At 40.2% G+C, this 19,628-nt stretch overlaps 1 protein-coding gene across 1 annotated transcript in view; it reads left to right on the top strand.

Moving 5' to 3' along the window:
- Nucleotides 1-15,004, top strand: part of LOC143639971 (VPS10 domain-containing receptor SorCS1-like) — a 78,607-nt gene extending 63,603 nt beyond the window's left edge. The window contains exons 12-14 of the mRNA XM_077107977.1: nt 9,794-9,899; nt 10,028-10,188; nt 14,925-15,004. Coding sequence (XP_076964092.1) covers nt 9,794-9,899; nt 10,028-10,188; nt 14,925-15,004 — 347 coding nt within the window. The remainder of the gene's footprint in view (nt 1-9,793; nt 9,900-10,027; nt 10,189-14,924) is intronic.
- The last annotated feature ends 4,624 nt before the right edge of the window (nt 15,005-19,628 follow it).

Raw genomic sequence — 19,628 nt, 5'->3', positions numbered from 1 at the left:
GATGTTTTCTACCCCATATGTCAAGATATGGTAATTTATTTGATGGCAATGAGGATCTAGCAGGAGAAGCCTCTTTCTTGGTTTTCAAAGAAGATAAGTTTGGTGGTTTATGTTGGGTTTGATGTCATAAAGCACATAAGTGAAACACCCCATCAGGAAGCTGGAAATCAGAGCTTGAAAACTCATGTGAGAATATCAGGACCTGAAAATACATTCAACTTTGAGTTCAAATTTACCACCACCTACCAGATTCTCAGGTGAGGGGAATCTGCTGACAGGTGGTAAATTAAAGCCCTAATTTGCTGGTACAAATCTTTCAAGCTCCATCAAACCGCAATCTTTGTTCTTGTGGGCAGTCATGTTCATGAATAAATTTAGTCCTTATATTTGACTGGGGTCAGGGACATTGGGAAGTGGCATAAAAATGTGTTGATTCTTCTACCATAGAACAGATAATGGTTCTGCATGAGAATAAAGAGACAGCAAGAAAGGGGTCACACTGACATTTTATTTGAGTAGGCAAAAGTCTAACTAGATTAATCCACACTAAACTGTAAACAATAACTTTTCAGGGATTATAGGCATTTCTCAAGAGTTGTTTATTGGGCAAATGAACTAAAATCTGAGTGGTGATATTCCTGTGCAGAATGACTAGTAAGAAGAGGGCTGACTCATTCCTTCTACCCAATTAGAATGAGTGAAAACCAGTTCTATTGTTGGAAAAGCTATTTCTAACCTATGGTAGGAGATATCTGTTGTAAATCATTTATTCTCAAACCCAAGCACATTTCAGTAAACTTATGAAATGTTGAAAAAAGAGAATTTTCAGACCTCACTGCATTCAGTGAAGCATCCCAGGAGTTCCCAAGGGATGATATCCAGGAATCTGCATTTTTTTTAGCAAGTTTCCCAAATCATGCTTATACAGCCATCACTTTCACCAGCCTCAACAACCACTCTTGGAAATAATTCCACAAATGAAAATCCATCTTCAAAACAAGGGAAGGTGTTGGCACCATCTCCATCAATGAATCTGATTTATAACTAGTAATCCACTCAAACAGAGAAATAAGAAGGGCCTGCGATATTAAATATGAGAGAAAATTATTAATATACATTAAAATCTAATTTCCTGGCATAGTTGGAGACAATGTAATTGGCAGAAAGGTAGATGACGGGGAGCAAAATGAAATGTGCCTCCAAATCTGGGATGTGCTCTATCTATAATCTAGAGGAATGGCAAAGGCCAGCCAAGCACTGTGGCCATGAAGCTGTTGAAAAAATGATTAAAGTATGAGTGAGAATCTTAGTGGCAGATATAATTGAATAGCCGTGAGTTCTATGAGAGTTAAACAAATGATATTATCTAGATAATATTCATATGCTAATAGGAGCAGAAAATGAACGATAAATCCACATCTCACTGGATCCCTACACATACTTCAAAATAAGGATGCTGTTCTACCCTTAGCTTTCCAGACAGGTCATTGTTCTCCTGGAATTTTGGACACACGTGATTAAAAAAAAAAGAAACAAAGGTTAATATTTCTCAAAGGAAGAGCCTCAAATCTCAGGTTAAATAAAATATATATTAAAAATTGCACAGTAATGTCACTCATACTGCCTATCAGTTGCCTTTTTTAAGCAGTTACATTTAGGATAACTGTCCTTTGTCAAGGGTATGTGTGGGTTTTGTAATAAAACTGTTATCTTGTGTCATCTTGGCTTCCATGGTTTTGCTGACTGGTTTAATTTCTTTTGTGGGTATAATAAAAAGATATTATCACAGAGATATTAGAGAATTAATATTTCCAGGCTTCAGTCGATGCCACTGGACATGTGATAAGTAAGGGTGGAGCATTAACAGCTCCAAATTTCAACCTAGGTTGTCCAACTCATGAATTCTGCCCTCCGGCTTCCTATTCAGAAAGACACTTCCTGTGTGAGGGTAGAACTGGCATTTGTCAAGAAGCTTTGAACGCTACAACGTCATCTAAGTTACAGCATTACAGATGCTACTGTCAAATGTTTGTTGTGGAGCTCTGAAATGTAAAGTGAAATAAATTGTTCCCATAACATTTTCCATTTAGGAATGGAATTAGTACTAGTGAAACTTCCACAGCCTATACATTTCTCTATTTAGTCTCTGGTTGCCTTATTATCCACACAGTGATCATTTAAAGGTCTCTTGTGAGTAACTGAATAGTGATAGTATTTGTTCTTCATTTTGTTTTTCCTAAAATTAATTTTTTTCTTCTTCAAATAATTCAGTTGTTTCACAGATATATGCAAATGTGGCTTTTGACAATTATGAAATCATTATGGTGTTAAGATGAATAATCACAGGTGCTCAGAGATCTAAATAGATCCCTTATCCCAGCGTGATGAAATGAATGTGATGTTTTCATAAATCTATCAAAGATAAGCAATGGAGCTATTCCTCAGCTTCTAATAGATTCTTTTGTCATCATCGTCTTTTTTTTTTTCATTTTTTTCAATTACCTGAGCTCATAAAAGAACTGATCAGGGTAACTGGCCTGAGTTGACCAGCCCTGAGGAGGCAACTAGGAAGCGCTGGTCTGGGGGGAAAAATCAGAAAACACATAAAGAGAAGAATCCAGAACCTAGGTCCAGCTAGTCTTCAGATACTAACCAAGTTTCTTATACCTAAAGTGATCGGACTGTCCTGGATTATACCTATTTGTCAGTACAAGCTCTAATACTCCTTTATTCTTAAAGTGTTCTCTTTAAGATGGGTTTATTTTTAACCTGCCTTACCAATTTCTTACCAAGTATTGGATAATGTGGAACCCAGAGGTGAGACTTGCCAGTTGGATTTTAACTATTTGAAAGAGAATTTTAAGGAGAGGAAGTAGACGTGGCTTTGTAACAAACCACCTAGAAGGTCAGCATCTTAAAAATAAGCTTTTATTGTTGCTTCTGAGTCTGTGGATCAGCTGGGTGATTCTTCTGGTCTTGTCTGTGTTCTTCCTGCTACCATTTAATCACCTCCTTGATCTTGCCTGGGCTGTCCCACGTGGGAAAGGGTAGCTGCATAGTGACTGCTCTAGATTGGTGTTGGTTGGGATGACTAAACTGTCCTCCACGTGGCTTCTCATCCTTTAGGAGACTGTTCTGGGTTTGCGCACCATGGCAGTGTTCCAAGAGGGACAGAGAACAGAAGGACACAGGTCTTCAAACACATGATGAGCACACCATCACTGCTATTACATTCCATTGTCAAATGCATGTTGTCATGGTAACCCAGACTCAAGGGGTGAAAGAAACAGATTTTACCTCTTGGTGGGAGAAGCTTCAAACTCATTGTACAAGGCCTGGACACAGAGTGTTAGAAAATTGAGCCAGCAATGTAGTCAGTGCCCATGAGGCTGACAATTCACTAAGGGGAGACTTGAAATGTTTATAGGTAATTTTTAGAAAACTCTGAGAGCCATAGTCAGATTCAGCTACTAATAGCAACAAAGAGATACTTTTGGTTTGGTTTGGTTTGGTTTTCATGACCTAGAAAATATGAAAGTCAGGTATGCCCTAAAGATATGGGCTAGATAATTTTATGAGTGATAAGTCTCAACTGATTGTGCATAATAGTCATTTATGTATATATATGCAAATGCACACACACGCACACATATATGTATATACACACACTCATATGTAAATATAGATTTTGGAGACTTAGTCTCAGAGATCATATTAGTCAATTTTGCATAACTGTAATGAAATACTTGAGACTGGGTGACTTTATAAAGTCAAGAAGTTTATTAAGCTCACAGTTTTGGAGGTTCAAGACTCACATCTGATTATAGCCTTCTTGCTGGTAGAGTATGGAAGTGGACATGGAGCATATGTATATGTCTGTATTCTTTGGTCCCCCTCTCTCCTTATAAAGCCATTAGTACTCACTCATGGGAGCTTTATTCTAGTGATCACCTACTTCTGATCACTAATGAAAAGCCCCATCTCTAACCACCATAGTCATTTTAAATTTCTACCGCCTTAACTCATAATGGGGATTAAATTTAACACCTATAACCCTGTGGGACACACTCAAACCATATCCAAGTCCTATCATTCAAATTTATTTTCTCCATTGCAGCATAAGGATCTGCTTTCCCACAGTCCAGGTAATTCTGATTAAGAAATTCATAAACTACATTTTGAAAAACAATTTATAGAGTAACAAGGGTTTCTCATTGAATCTCTTTGTGTATATGCACATGCACGCGTGCCTGTGTGTGTGTGTGTGTTTTATTTTTTTGTTCTAATTCATTATACATGACAGTAGAATACATTTTAACACTTCACACATAAGTGGAATATAACTTTCATCCTTCTGGTTACTCATTGTCTTTCAACCGTAAAAAAACCAAAGACCTGTCTATTCATTATGATGAGGTTTGTTCTTGGAGGTTCTCATGACTCATGATTGTCTTTACTCAGTCAAGTGACCTCAGCTCTCTCTGACAGGATACTTCTGAAGACTAATCCCCAGTTTAATTTCCATACAATACTTCACAAATCATTGAAACTATTAAAAGACAAACTGAAGCACTCTTCAAATACTGAAGAGGTAGAGTTAGATAGCCAACAGTTTGGGGATCCCCCAAGGGGCACTTGGGAATGGCCTTCATGGGTGGAATGTTGAAGCAAGACAAAGAAAATAATGTGACTGGATGAAGTGCAGGAGTAGCCTTATTGGATTATTCCAGTCAGAAGCCCTTGATTAAAGATTCATTGGTAATTTGTGACTGGTTAGCTTAAATCTTGTTTTCCTACAATATGACCATTTATGCTGAACTGGGTTTTGGAAAAGTTCAGAGGAACCTGAGCTGCCTCAGTCTACCAGACTCCCAGTTACTTACTTAGCCAACTTCCCTGGCAATTCCCATCTACTCTGTCCAGTGGTCCCACAGCTTTATCCCAATACGGTACAGCAGTCATTAAGACCATCACAGTTGGGCTTGAATTTGGCCAAGTGAGCATGAGTTTTTATGCCCGTTTTACACTCTAGGAAAGCTTTTTCTGTGCTATTACAACACCACCTTACTTTCCCCCCAAAAGTTCCAGATCACATGGATTTTCATATTGCCGTTCTACAAGTTGGACTTGGGTGTGCTTTGGGAGGTGGGAGAGGGTAAAAGAAAACCAAGTTAAGGTGAACTAATATGCTTCTGTAACTTCTTGACAGCACCAGTTCTTGGGTTAGAAATATATAGTAGTAGCTGAGAGTTTCAGAATCATAGTGCAGATAGAAGTTCTCCAAGATGATGCCTTTAATAGAAGAAGAGGGAACGCAAGGTAGCCACCATGGATTTTTTGCCTGGATTCACTGGGTTATGCTACCATGTCCTTGATTTCAGAACTTGAAAATCAAGTAAGGAAAGGGGAAAAGCTGCAGTTCAAGGGACAGTGGTTCTCAGGGTGAGGCAAGCGCTTTGTGGGAAACTGGTATGATGAATTGGTGGAAAACTATAGGAAAGGTAAAGGAGTTCCTTTCCTGCAGGCATGCAGACCTCTGATGTCCTAATGTGCATCATAAATCTTCAGAAGGAGGTTTGCCATTTTCCAAAACTAGTTCACCATGGAACTCTCTAGCACTATTTTTCTACAGAATACGCTTTCAGACACATGACAGTAATAATGACAGGGTAAAAATATTAGGCATGTACTGTGTGCCAGAAGCTGTAACAGTGCTTTGTAAATCCCATCTCATTTTATTCTTACAACTTACTACACCAAACATGATTTTTATCTCTATTCTGCAAATGAGGAAACTGAGTGTAATTTGAAGTCTCTTAGCCTGAAGTAGCAAAACCAGGATTTGATTCCCAAATGGGACTCTATCAGTTACTTAACCCCAAATAGGGAGTTTCAAATTTACTCTCAGATGTGCAACTGTGACTATATATGTCAACCATTTTTTACAAGAAGATGTGTTTATTAATGTGAGCATCCCTATTAGGATAATCAGCTCAGATCCTTATAAATAGAATATGATCATTCAAAGCATTGCTAAGATCCTCATAGGATTTTTCAAATGATGTGTGCCAGCTTTGGGGCTTAGAAATGTTGAGTCACTTGGAGCAGTGCTTGTATCTGTGTTTTGCTCTGTGCGCTTATAATGGGGGAAAAAAACTGCTCAGCACTTTTCCTCCTGCACATCTACTTTGTTTAGGCTGCAATTGAAGAGGGATTAATTTATGCTAATTACACACAACAAGCCAAAGCCCATTTATCACCACTTTCCATTCCTCAGCAAAACACACAGAAACGCACCTAAGTATTGGACAAACTAAGATATGCAGCCGCTGTTGTGTGGAGCAATAAAAAACCGTTTATATCCAGGCACACATCAACAAGCAGAAGCCACCCACAGAACACAGAGGGCAGTGGCACTCAATCCCTCTCCACTGCTGTCTGCTGTGTCCCACTTGCTGCCTCTGAGAATTGACTAAGTGAGGAGAGAGAGAGAGAGAGGGGATAGCATGAGTTTTGGAAATTGGGAGGGGGGTCAAAAGCTGCTTTTCCCCCACAAATGTGCTAATTGCTAACAGTGTTAACACTGTTTCCTTAAGAACCACAATTTGAGTGTGAATGGTTTAGGATTAAAAGATTTAACCTTGTGATGGGAAGAGAGATGGGAGGAGGAAGGCAAAGATGGGCGGTAAAGTTCTAGTGTGTGTGTGTGCCTGCGGGTGCATGTGCATAAGTGCATATGTAAGTTTGGTTTCATATGTGTTAGTGAGGACCTAGCCAAGGAATTTCCTCTTAGTTTTTCATTTATTTTAGATGCCACCCCTTCAAGTAAACTGTGTCTTCTTCTTGGTGGCACCAAGAAGCTATGCTGACACAGCTCACGTCCAGGGTTGGAAGTTTAAATACTCTTGACTCTAACCACCTCTAGACCTCCATTTATTACCTGACAGATGAAGGGTTTGCCTTAGAAGATTACCTTGCAAATATCTAGTTTTCAATATGATGATGGTTTCCTGATAATCAAGAGAGAGGAGAGAGATTTTATCTTTTAGATTTGCAGATGATGAAATTGTATGATAGAAGCTGCTTCAAAATAATCCAGTGGTTGAGACTGTGGAGATTAGATGGTGGTGAAGAGAAAATAAGATTGGCTGTCAGTTGATGGCTGCTGAGACTTAAATAATGAGTATATTAGGATTAATTTCTCTATTCTCTCTCTCTACATACACACACCCACCCACACACACACACATGCACACACCCACAAAAATTAATGCATATGTATACATGCCATCTACGTTTAAAAATGTATGATCTAGGATTCTAACTGTTTCTTTTAAAACAAAATTTTAGCTTGTCACTTGTTATTTCTTCCTGTACTATATAGTTTTAGTCCCAATGCCCATATTCATAAATATCTTTTAAAATTTCTAATTATCTCCCAGCAGCCTGAGTATATAGCATGTGTGTGTATGTGTATCTGTGATGACTTGGATTCAAGTATGTGTGCTTCTGTTTATTAGTTCCAAGTCTTTGGAGTGACAGGAACCAAGGAGAACTTCTCTGTTCTTATCTACACAATAAGGATCATTGTCCCCATTTCATTTGTGAAAATCTATGGAGATTTTGTCCATGATAAATGGAAGGTATTCTCCTGCCTGATGATATCCCACCAACCATAGTGCTAATTCTGAAGTGTTCCTGGACTTGGCTGATGGCACTGAGGCTTTATTTTCTTATTTCATATGGAAAGCAAATTTTCCTTGGGTGTTCCACACGAATAGGGCTGCACCCATCTTCTCACACACGCCAACACAGCTATTTCACAGCTTAATTAAGTGCTGCTTGACTTAGAGGAAGAGAAAAGAGCAGGGAGCTTCCTTATATTCAGTGAGCCAATTCTACTAAACTCACTAAGAGAAAGAAAAAGGCTTGGCTTTCATTTTACACTGAACTGGGTGGTGACATAAATTATACTTTCTAGTGGTGGCCACTGAGTGACAGTGATGTAATCGTAATGGTCTGTACTGAGACAATTAATATTGCAGTCACTTATTCTTGAATGTTTTTACCTTGATGACCAGAATGTTGACCTCTCGGCTCTCAACAGAAACAAGCCACAGAAAATGGTGCTTAAAGGTCACCTGCATTTCTGGGCATCAGATTCTGCTTAAATTGATGGAAGGTAAAGGTCAACATGCTGGCTTCCACGAGGTTCATGTGGATTGTTGCGCAGGCTGGAACTGTGCCAGATTTGCAGAATGTCAGTTCTTGAGAGGGTAGAAATTAATTGTAAACAAAGTCTTTACAAGTACAACAGGTTTCACCCTGAGGTGGAAGAAGATTTGGAGGTCAGGAGAGATGCTTTCCAACACTGCATGTGTGCGTGCCCTTTCAGGGAAAACTTGAGAAGACTAGTGATCGCAGAAGCTATATTTTTTGGAGGAGAAATCACTGCATTTGAAAGACAGGGGCTTGTTGTCAGGACTTCATGAAGTCATGGAGCCCTCTGCATGTCACACCTTCCCCAGCATCAGAGTGACTGCCCTTGAAAAATATTCACTTGGCTATCCACACCTTGTAGTGCACAAAAATATAACATGCACCATCACTTTCCAGTTCTGGTCCTTACAACTGCTAGAATAGGAGCAATAGAGATTGGGTAATTCACAAAAAAATATTCCTATTGGTGGTTTTACTGGTTATATGCTTTGCTTAGTGGGAAAAGCTTGCATGTAGAATATGGGAAAATTTAATAACATTTAGCATTATATTATTATAAATATGGATGGTCCCTGACTTAAAATGGTTGGGCTTAAGAGGTTTACTCATACCAGTGTTCAGTTTTTAACTTTCAGTATAGTATTTAGTAAGTTATATAAAATCATCTAACACAGACTTGCCCTCCACAGGGTGGTCTATAGTTTAATGTTTTGATCTGGTCCACTACACCTTATTCCCCAAACTCTTGCCAGCCCTCCAGTCCACCATCCCCAGCCTCTGAGACCTCTCATTCTTGTATATTGCTCATAAACATTTGAAGCCCAGTGTTTTAGGGAGGGTTTTTGCAAAAGGGGAATTAATTAATGAGAAAGGGGAATAAACTAAATAGAAGCAAGAAAGAGGCATCTTAGCTGTTTCTCTCAGGGATGAATCTGTGTTAGATGATTTTTTTTCCCTACCGTAAGCTAATGTAAGTGTTTTTTGCAAGTTTAAGGTAGGCTGAGCTAAGTTGTGATGTTTGGTAGGTTCAAGTTACGAAATGTATTTTGACTTGTGAGTATTTTCAATGGTATTATCCATGAGTTTATCAGGATATTATCCCAACATTAACTCAAGGAGGACATGTATTAATTAATAATGATAGTAGCAGCTGTAGAAATAAAAGCAAACCTTATTGAGTTCTTAATAATAAGGTACATTAACTCATTTAATCTTTGTGACCACAGAGGAATAGACCATTCATCTCCTCTAACCACAGAAACACATTAAGATGGAGTAACTTGCCCAAGATTCTACAGCTAGCAGGTCGTGGAGCATGGCTGGAATCCTTACAGTCTGGCTCCAGGGTCTTTGCTCTTCATTGCTCCAGTACTTGGTCAGGCCAATTGGAGCATCTGGGGGCTAGGACAGGCTCAGGTGCATACATGTATCAGCTGTATGATTTGTACTTTGTATGTTCCTCCCATGTGGCTTTCTGGGACTCACCAAGCCTGTGTGTGAACTGTGTGAGTCTCTCATGGAGTCTTACCTGCCTGAGTCTCTGCTTATGACGATTCCTTGTTTTCTTCCACAGCCCCACTGGTGGAACTTACTCCAACCCACAGTGGATCCGCCATGTTGATGCTGCTCTTGGTGGTGTTTGTGGGGCTGGCCATGTTCGTCATCTACAAGTTTAAAAGGTGCATGTCCCTCCATCCAGGTCTCCCCTACCTCTTCCCCCTCCCTCTTTCTGACAGGTTCCGAAGCACACATGGCAGTGTTGTGCTTCTCCCTTGCACAGCAGTGATGGTTTCTGTTAATGTTTTAGGAAGATCCTGGGGATTAATGTTTATGCCCAGATGCATAATGAAAAAGAACAAGAGATGATCAGTCCAGTCAGTCACACTGAAAACAGGCCCAATATCCCTCAGACTGAACTAAGAAGGCCTGGCCAGCTTAGAGATGAGAAGGTGGAATCACAGCTCGTAGGTAAATGATTCCCAGTAGCCATCAGTTGTTCAGCCTCTGTAACCAATGGCTGACTCTCCCTCTAACTGCTTTCTGGCTTCACATAACCACTTGCTTCTGTTCTAACACTCCCTGAGAGAAACAGCTAAGATGCCTCTTTCTTGCTAATATTTAGTTTTTTCCCCTCTCTCATTAATTAATTCCCCCTTTGCAAAAACCCTCCCTAAAACACTGGGCTTCAAATGTTTATGAGCAATATACAAGAAGGAGAGGTCTCAGAGGTTGGGGATGGTGGACTGGAGGGCTGGCAAGGGGTTGGGGTCAAGGTGTAGTGGACCAGAGCAAAACATGGCAGCCCAACTACAGACAACCCTGTGGAGGGCAAAGAGCACCACCAAAGAAGGGACATAATAAGAGTGACAAGTGTGACCATCCAGAGATTTTTTTAATGTAGCAATTATCTAGAAACTGGTTCCTGAGAACTTGAGGACAAGAGACACAAAGTTTGGGAGAGAGGATCCTAAGAGAGCCCAGTTACAGGATTAGACTATCACAGAGAAGATCAACAAATGCCTTTTTTTTTCCAACTGTCTCATATCAGATACCTTAAAATGGACTTCACATTTCAGTAACCTCTCTCCACCTGTGAAGTAAGCATGGGAGATAAGCAGCTAGGTATAGCATGTCTGAAGCTCAGTTTCTGAGTCCTAGTATTTATTGCAGAAGAAAGTTTCCAGGAAGTTAGACAAATCCATGGAGCCATCATTGCTGATCCATTTCTTCTGGGTTCCTCTTGTCTGTTGGCCTCAGGAGTTGAAGCTGTAAATGTTCACATCTAGATCCTGCATTACTGACCTTGAAGAATAAATTATTACATAAGTGTTTGCACTTCACTCTAATGTCATAACGCCAAACTGTCTAGAAGGCTTTTACATAAGATTTTAAATCTTTTATTTTAGGGGAAAAATGAGCATGTAAACAGAAACAGAACCCTGTCTTTTACATGGATATGGGACAGGTCTGTGGAGACATTCAGGGGGAATTCAAATACAATGACTGGCTCCTGTTGTAGGTGGTAATAACACCTGCAGCCACATCTGGTATCCGGTTTTCACCATGCATTTTCTTTTACGGGGGACATAAGCTAATAAATTCATACCCCCCACCCCACCCTGTCTGTTTACTTACAAAGCATCTAAGATGCTGCATTTTGGGGGTCATTTGCTTCTCAGTATCATTTCCACAGGGTATATGGCACATTGGCTGCTTACTTTGTTAAAGTAGCAATTCCTCCTTCTCCAGGAACATGTCACACCACATTGCAAATTCTCTGACACTTTTCCATTTCCAGTGTCATTAAATGAGTAAGTGTTACACGTTTTCTCTTAGGAGAGTAGCTTTACCCTCCCCTCCCTCCCCTTCTACTCAACCTGGTGACTCATCTCTCCAATTGCAAAGAGCAAGACACACCACTCCACCTTCAACGCCAAAGCGGGGATCTTCTGGGGCACAATTTGCAATTTAAGGAAAAACCCCAAAGGCTACAGGCGACCTGCTGAACAGGAAAGAATTTCGCTCTTGTCCAGCGCATCATCCTTCATGACCACTAACTTTATGTTTCTTTTCTTTCCTCTGTTGTTATGTTTCCTATTTTTGCCAGGAAGTATTTCCATAGTTGCTGAGAATTAAGGCACAAAAGAAATCCCTACCTATGTAAATGTTTGAATGGAGGACGCCAGTAAAAAAACAAAAACAAAAAAACAAAAACAAAAACAAATCAAAACAAAAAATAAAAATAAAAACAGTCAAAATCCAAACAAACAAAAACAAACACTCATTGCACCAGGACTTTTAATTCTTCTGACACAGACAACAAGGGTTTTTAGCTTTAAGCCTGTGCATGTGGACAATACCTTGAGGACATGTTTGGAGGGGCAGTGTACAGGTGCTCTATTTTAATGGAAAACACTCCCCTCCCCCTTTCTTCTTTTTTTTCTGATTGGTCGTGTTTGTAGAAAATTCATAACATATATAGGCCAAGGAAATCTGCATGTATTTTTGGAAATATTCTTGGCTCTAGATTTAACAGCTATTTTAGCACTCCTGGCCGAGGGGTGGATTAGCCATCCCGGGCCTTTTCATAAGACACAAAGACATGCACAGGGAAACCCTGAGCCGTTTCTCTGTCCCACTGTCCTTACTGTCGTTTCCCCCTTCTAAGTTAGCGGTGGTAGCTTTGTTGGTCAGCAGAGGCCACAAAGCTGCTTTCTCTCTATTCTCGTTTGCCACAGGGACAAAGATGCAAGTTGAAGATCTTGCGTGCAGGTACACTAGGACAAAAAGAGAGGCAGGGAAGCAAAGCACGTCAGAAACGGACCTTTGTTTCTTGTTCAGCTTTTTTCCTTGCAGCTTTCCCTACTCCCATCCCAACTGAAGTAGAAGATGGAATTTTTTTCTAGTAGTTATCCTCTGTCTTGCCTTCCCATTCATTTGCCATCCCTGTGTACCCATGATCCATCCATGTCTTTGAATCCCTTCCTTTCAATCCCCAAGTTATCCTTCAACTGTTCCTACTTTTTCTTCACAAACACGTTGCTAGATTTTGGACATCACCCCTGATGTCTCCTAAATACTGGCCTAGGCTGTGCGAACCCTGACCCCACCACTTGCAAGTCTCAGATCTCTGTTTGTTTTGTACACTTCCAAGCATGCCAGCTTCTGTGCCCACTGCTCCGGCTGCATCCTGCCCAGCAGGGTTCAGTTTCATGTACCCTTTGTCTCTTCCTCTAGAACCTGCCTTTTCCCAATATCCTTGCCTTTTCCCACCTGGAAACATGTAATGTGAAAGAGTTGATATATGCAAAGCAGTCACACCTGGCCATATTCTTTGGAAAAGAAAGTGCACAACTGAGTAGTGGTGTTCTTGCACATTAACAAACATCTCGTGCGTTCAGATTCTGGAAGCTTCTTGTGAGAAATGTTTTGAACATGTGACTGTATTGCAGGGTATGTCTTCCTGTGATAGTTGCTGTTACCACATACTCTCTTTCTCAAAACAGAATAAAAACACTTGTGAAATAAACACTGATTTAACCAGAAGGAGAAGCAGGTTAATGGACTTAATGTTTAAGAATGTCAAAAAGTCTGAGAAAATTAGGTCTTATCTTATATTAGGATGAGATTTTGATTACTTAGGGTGATCCTGGTGATTTCACGTGTGGTCTCTAATCTTTTGAGCATCACGGTATCAGTAAAGGAAAAATAACTCAGTATACACGGGAGGAGTTAGGCCTCCAACAAAGCAAAAGAAATCCTCACAGTCCTTAAATCCTGAAAGCGTTTAGATATCCTCAGTTTTCCCAGGGTGATCATGAAAGAAGGACCAGAGAAGGGAACAAAAGTCCATCCACTATTGAAGCCCCCTCAGTACTTGAACTGGACAAAGCCCATTTGAAAGGTGGGAGAAATCATTATGATAAACCACCCAGAGAACCTACTGTCCTTCTTGGCTGAGTCCCCAAGCCACCAACAGGGTATAACAGGGTCCTGGTGATGGTTAGGATATCCTAAAGATCCCAATGACTCCTGCCCTAATGTAGCTTACGTAGTGCGAGAGTAGCAAGCTGCTGCCAGAAGTTAACCGTGTAAAAGGTGTCATGGTTGAGGAGGCCGCATGTGAATCTGGGCAATGGGCTGTGCCTGGGGGCAGCCACCTTTTAGTAAAACTTGATTGATTCCCAATCTGCCAGGTTTCCTATCTCATAGAAAACATCCTCATTGATACTCTTCAGTTGGAGCCTCCCAAATTTCATCTGGAAGACCCAAGTGTTTAGAAACCAAAAGAGGCTCACTCACACCAGCACAGGGAGTTCTCAGAGTTGCAGTTCAATTCATTTTAATTAGAAAATTGTGAAAAGGGGTATATACTCTTAATCTAGCACAGTGCCTTGCCTAGAGTAGTATTCTGAAAATTATTTGTCGGTGAAATAAATGAGTGAAAAGTCATAGGGAAGAAGGGGCCCTAATTTAAAATAGAGGCAGACATGAGATGCTTGGCATTTTGGAGAGTGACCAAAGGTGGTCAGATATAGATTCAGCATCTCCAGTGTCCTCATGTGCCTCTCCTCAAAGCTCCCTCCCACCTGTGGGTGATTAGTGAGGCAAGGTACTGCTCAGAGGGGACCTCATTGTTCCTATGACTGTGGCTCCTCGTTCTCAAAGTGTGGTACTCAGGCTAGTAGTATCAGCATAACCTGTAACTTGTTAGAAATGATAATTCTGGGTCTATACCCTGGAGCTACTGAGTCAGAAACTCTAGGGGATGAATAGTGTTGCTCTCTCTCTCTCTGGATGGGAGTAGTCCCACCAATCAGTCCAACAAGCCATCCAGGTGATCATGATGCATGCTCAAGTTGGAGAACCACCAGAACAGGCCATTCCAGCTCAAGCCCAAAGACAAGGCAATGATGTCAGCCTACAAATGGGAGGGACCCAAGTGCCTACCTACTCGCTAATAGCAGGTGCAAACACAATGAGGAGTTTGGTGGGCCTAAGGCCAGAGGAGTGTGGAGAGGGATGTGTGTGGAAGGTAAGATTCAGGGCAAGCTAAAAATACAACACTGCAACATTTTCTAAAACCCCAGAAGGCAAACTGTGCATGTTCTACCTTGAACTACCCAACCAACATTTTCTCTCTTGCCTTATTCCTAATTGGATCCACTATCCAAAATGCAGAGGTTGGCTTTGCTTTTTATCAGAAGTTCCAAACAGCAACTTTGAGAGCAATGGGGTGCTTGGCAGCTGTTCTGTGTTTTCCAGGATTCCAACTGAGCATTGAAATCCCTCATTTGCCAACTTTTTTTTATAGGAAGCCAATTTAAAAAAAAAAAAAAAGAAAGTTTTCTTATAGTATTGGAACTACTTCTAATTTCAAAATGACTTTTTTTGATGTATTTTTTTTTGTTAAATACTATGTAGTGTAATGTATAATTGCTCTTGTTTATTGCTTTAACATTCATATTTATTAAACAGATAATGTCTCTAAAGTCTTTGCCTGGAGATGTTTATTTTTATCCCAAAACTCTGTATTTAGTCAAAAAGTTATGCATTTACAAGATTTCATAATGGCTAATTACAAAACAATATCGTTAACACCACAGGCTCAAGGTTTTTTATATTTTTTAATTTTTTTTAAACTAACAAAGTAGAATATATTTTCCAATCTAAATTGTACCTATATTTCAGTTGAGTGTACAATACCTGTCACTTCATTACATTGCATTATTCCATTTCAGCATCCTTCCACACTGGTTACATTGAAAGGAATAACATTATAGTTGTTATCAATTCAAAGTTACAAATTAACAGGGAGCAAACCCATTCAGATTTATTCGCAACCTTGTAGTTACTGAAGGGCCAAACTACATGTAATTAACTGAGACTTGGAAGATGCGCTAGAGGCTCAGATAGTAGAAAGAAACCTGGAATAGTTCTAGGACCTGGAATAGTTCCCTTCTGTCTCTACCAGCTGTGTGACCTTGAGCAAACCACTTTAACACAGAAGATTCACTGCCTCCATGTGTATAATTTGGAGGAAGAAGACCCCTTACTATTGTGGTGTTTTGAGTGGGTGAGTCATTCCCAAGAGTTCCAAATAAATGATTCAAAGTTAGTGGAAAACAAAGAAGTGGACTGGATCTGTCACTCTTTGGGGACCATCTGTTCCTTAGGTCAAAACATTTGTGCAGGCACAAAACCTTCCTCAGCACTCCCCCAATATTACTGGAGTCAGAAGGTTGTGGTGTCTTCAGTGCAGTCTCAGTATGCATGGGAATTTCCTTTTTTTAAAAATTTTATGGCTGCCTTTAGTTTTTTCCTTTTCCACAGACTGACGCCTCTCACCCTGCATTGCTCTTCAGGCCAATCTGTGCCCCATCAGAAGAAGATTATCTCCTGTGTCAGTCAGAGGTTAGCCACAAGAACAGAAAGCCTGCCTAGATATTTCACACAAAGGGGATTTAATACAGGGAATTTGTTACTTGAATAACGGAAGAGCTGAGATGCCAGTTAGGAGCAGAGAAGGCTATGCTGAGATTAGCCTAATGAGGACATCTCTAATTTCCCTGGTCTGGAAATACCAGGCATGATGAGAGCCTTGGAGCCAGTACTGACACATGGAAGCCAAAGTCACAGCAGATGCATCTGACAGGACCAGGGGGCAGGGCAGTGATGGTTGGCCAAGGGGAGGAGAGGGCAAAGGCAGTTTGTCTTTGCTCTGGTTCTTCCTGGGCAATCCTCCTCACTGCCCACACCTGGCCAAAATCCAACAGTCAATGAAACCTGGAAAATATCATTTACTGAAATAGCCAGAGCAAGTGTGGGTGGGAAGTCGACCTGTGCGAATACGGGCAGGTGACTGGCACAGACTCCCTTCAAATTCAGCCTGTGTGGAATCCGCAAATCTCCCCCAGCCCAAAGGGAGTCTTTACACAGGGAGAGCTTCGTGCTCTATGATTTTTTTCCCCACATAGTTAGAATTTAGCATTATGTTTATGTGTGGCATGTTACTCCTTTTTTTTCTGAAGTCTATGCTAATTTAAAAGAGGATCATTTTTATTTTATTTCATTTGATTTATTCCATTCCTTCAGCATTCAGCTGTGGACATTGCCATTAGGGGGCACTAGATAAATGTTTGATGAAACTCAGCCCTTGATTTTCAGCTTAGTGTTGTGAGCAAGTCCATTTTATTTAGACACGATCTCGGAGGTGGCGTCATGGGTCAAACCTAACCCAGCTTGCACCTCTAATTACATGTCCAATTGCTGTTTTTCAAGAACCAACACCTACTGCCCTTCCTCTCTGTTACCATGCAAGCTGTAGGATTCAACGAGCTATTCTTAGACAGTAATTTAAGTGAAATAATTGCACTTTAGAAAAAAGGGGGGAAAAATTGGCTAGAAAGTGGAATAAAAAATCAAAGGTCCAAGTTCGATTTCTAGATCGTTATATAATTTGTTTACCTACTTCCTGAGGAGCTAATAGGATTTTGAAAATGCATTTTTGGGCTGATGTTTGCATGGTGGGGGAAATCCCAAAATAATTCCAGATGAACACCTGCAAGGAAATGGCTATTATACATTTTAGTGTTAAATACATGGACAAGAATCTGTGGTTTACAGAATAAAGATATTTATTGATCTGTATGTGGCGTATACTGCTAGAGGTGGAGATGACACAACTACTATCAAGGCAGTTAAAATATCTGCCTTTGGGAAGCACATTCTAACAGGAATGATGTAATTTGGCATGTCATAAACAACACTCATAAGATAATTTCACAGTATTATAATGTGAAAATAAAACAGGATAGGCAACAGAGTGATTGAGGCCCAGGATGGGAGTGAGAGATTTGGACCTCAGAAGCTCAAATGTCTTGATGTTAAGGACCAACCTGTCCCTGATCTTAACACAGAACAAGAACCAGCAATTTGAAGACATGTGCATAGTTCCAAAGTGTTTCAAGTCAGCCTCAAAACCACCTGACCCAGAAAAAAACGATTTTGAATCTAAACAAAACTCAGAAATGCTCCTGAGATTCAGGGAAAATTCTCTCACATTGCACATGCAGAGGTTTTTTCCCAGAGGGTGGTATATATAATCAGTTGTTCTGTGATATGATGTGACATGGTATTCTGAAAGATCCCCTCACTATGCAAAAATGGCACAAGTAAAACACCACAAAGCCTAGGAACATAAAACCTCTTTCACATCTCAGGATAATGTGTCCAGGGACACACTGAAAAGAGGTACAAGCCTAATTAAAATGGTAGACCTTTTACACACATTAAATTGTTAACAAGTACACATGCACAAAACATGCAGTTTGCTTGAAAGAATGGTCATTCAAATGCTTCCAGCTTATGAGTTATTGTGAAATGAAGCAAAAAAGTTACCTGTAATTACACAGAAGTTTATAACACTAAATGTGATCAGTGTGGTGTAACACTCAGGGAGGAGAGGGCTGCTGGTCAAAGTTATATGTTGTGTGTGTGTGTGTGTGTGTTCTGTGTATTTTTACATAGCTGGTGTTTTGGTCAGCTTTTACACTGCTGTGACCAAAAGACCTGACAAGAACAATTAGAGGAGGAAATGTTTATTTAAGGGCTAATGGTTTCAGAGGTCTCAATCCATAGATGGTGATTGTATTCCTCAGAGCTTGAATGATGAGTGTGAATGTCATGACAGAAGGATTTGGTAGAGGAAATTGGCTAAGAAAATGATGATCAGAAAGGAGAAAGAGAGGGACTACACTCAGCTCACCACATAATTATCCTGAAGGCCTGCCCCCAGGGACCCACCTCCTCCAGCCACACCCTACCTCCAGCCTAAAGACAATACTCAGTTAATCCCTATCAGGGGAATAATTCACTGATTGTGTTAAGGCTCTCATAATCCAATCATCCTACCTCTAAACCTTCTTGCGCTGTCTCACAGGTAAGATTTTGAGGGACACCTGATATCCAACCATGGTATTTCTCATTCATGCAGTTATACACAAGCTCGTACAACCCTTGTATTATCTTCAAACTCTCCCCTAATACATCAGTTATATTGGAACAAATTTACATATTCAAAAAATACTTCATAGCAGAACAAACTAATGCAGAGTGTAGTTGAAAAGTAATTTGGATATACTGTAGAAGAAAAAACGTCTTCACAGCAGTGGGAAAGGAAAAGAAAATCACGCCATCAATCTCCATTATATTCCTCATCGCCTCTGCCTGAGGTCTTTGGTGTGGGGCCAGCAGCCCTATTCACCTCTATAGACCTGGAAGCAGTGCACAGTTCCCACCTCTCCAGCAACTCCTATTTGGGAACTTCACTGTGGCTCCATGGAATGTCAAAGTGTGGCCAGAATGCCTCTTTAAAGAAGATGGTGTGGAAAAGAAATTTGTAAGGTATTCAACAAGAAGTAGACAGTCAGGCATGGTTACACAAACCTGTAATCTCCAGGACTCAGGAGGCTGAGATAGGAGGATAAGAAGCTGGGGTACAGTCTCGGCAACTTAGTAAGACCCTGTCTCAAAGTAAAAAATGATAAGGGATGAGGATATACCTCAATGGTACGGTAGCTCTGGATTCAATTCCCAGTAGTGAAAAAAAAAGTCAGAAAAGGAAGAAGAAAAGAAAAACAAAAGAAGGTTGTGAAATTTTTAAAGTATAAGCTTCTAGATGAGAATAAAAATGCTACATGACCATACTAACATTTCAATATATGCATATATATGTATATTTATAAAATCTTGCATATGTAAGTATTAATAACAGCTGGTGGATGCATAAGAATTCAATGAATAGTATGCATAAGCTTAGTAGTTAGTAGGAAATACAGACACACACACACACATATGTATATATACATGTATATACATGTACTCATAACAGAAACTTTCTCTTAAAG

This window comes from Callospermophilus lateralis, unplaced genomic scaffold (assembly GCF_048772815.1).
Source record: "Callospermophilus lateralis isolate mCalLat2 unplaced genomic scaffold, mCalLat2.hap1 Scaffold_103, whole genome shotgun sequence".
NCBI lineage: Eukaryota > Metazoa > Chordata > Mammalia > Rodentia > Sciuridae > Callospermophilus > Callospermophilus lateralis.
Note: the sequence above shows the minus strand (reverse complement) of the source record. Positions and strands in the feature narration are given on the sequence as shown.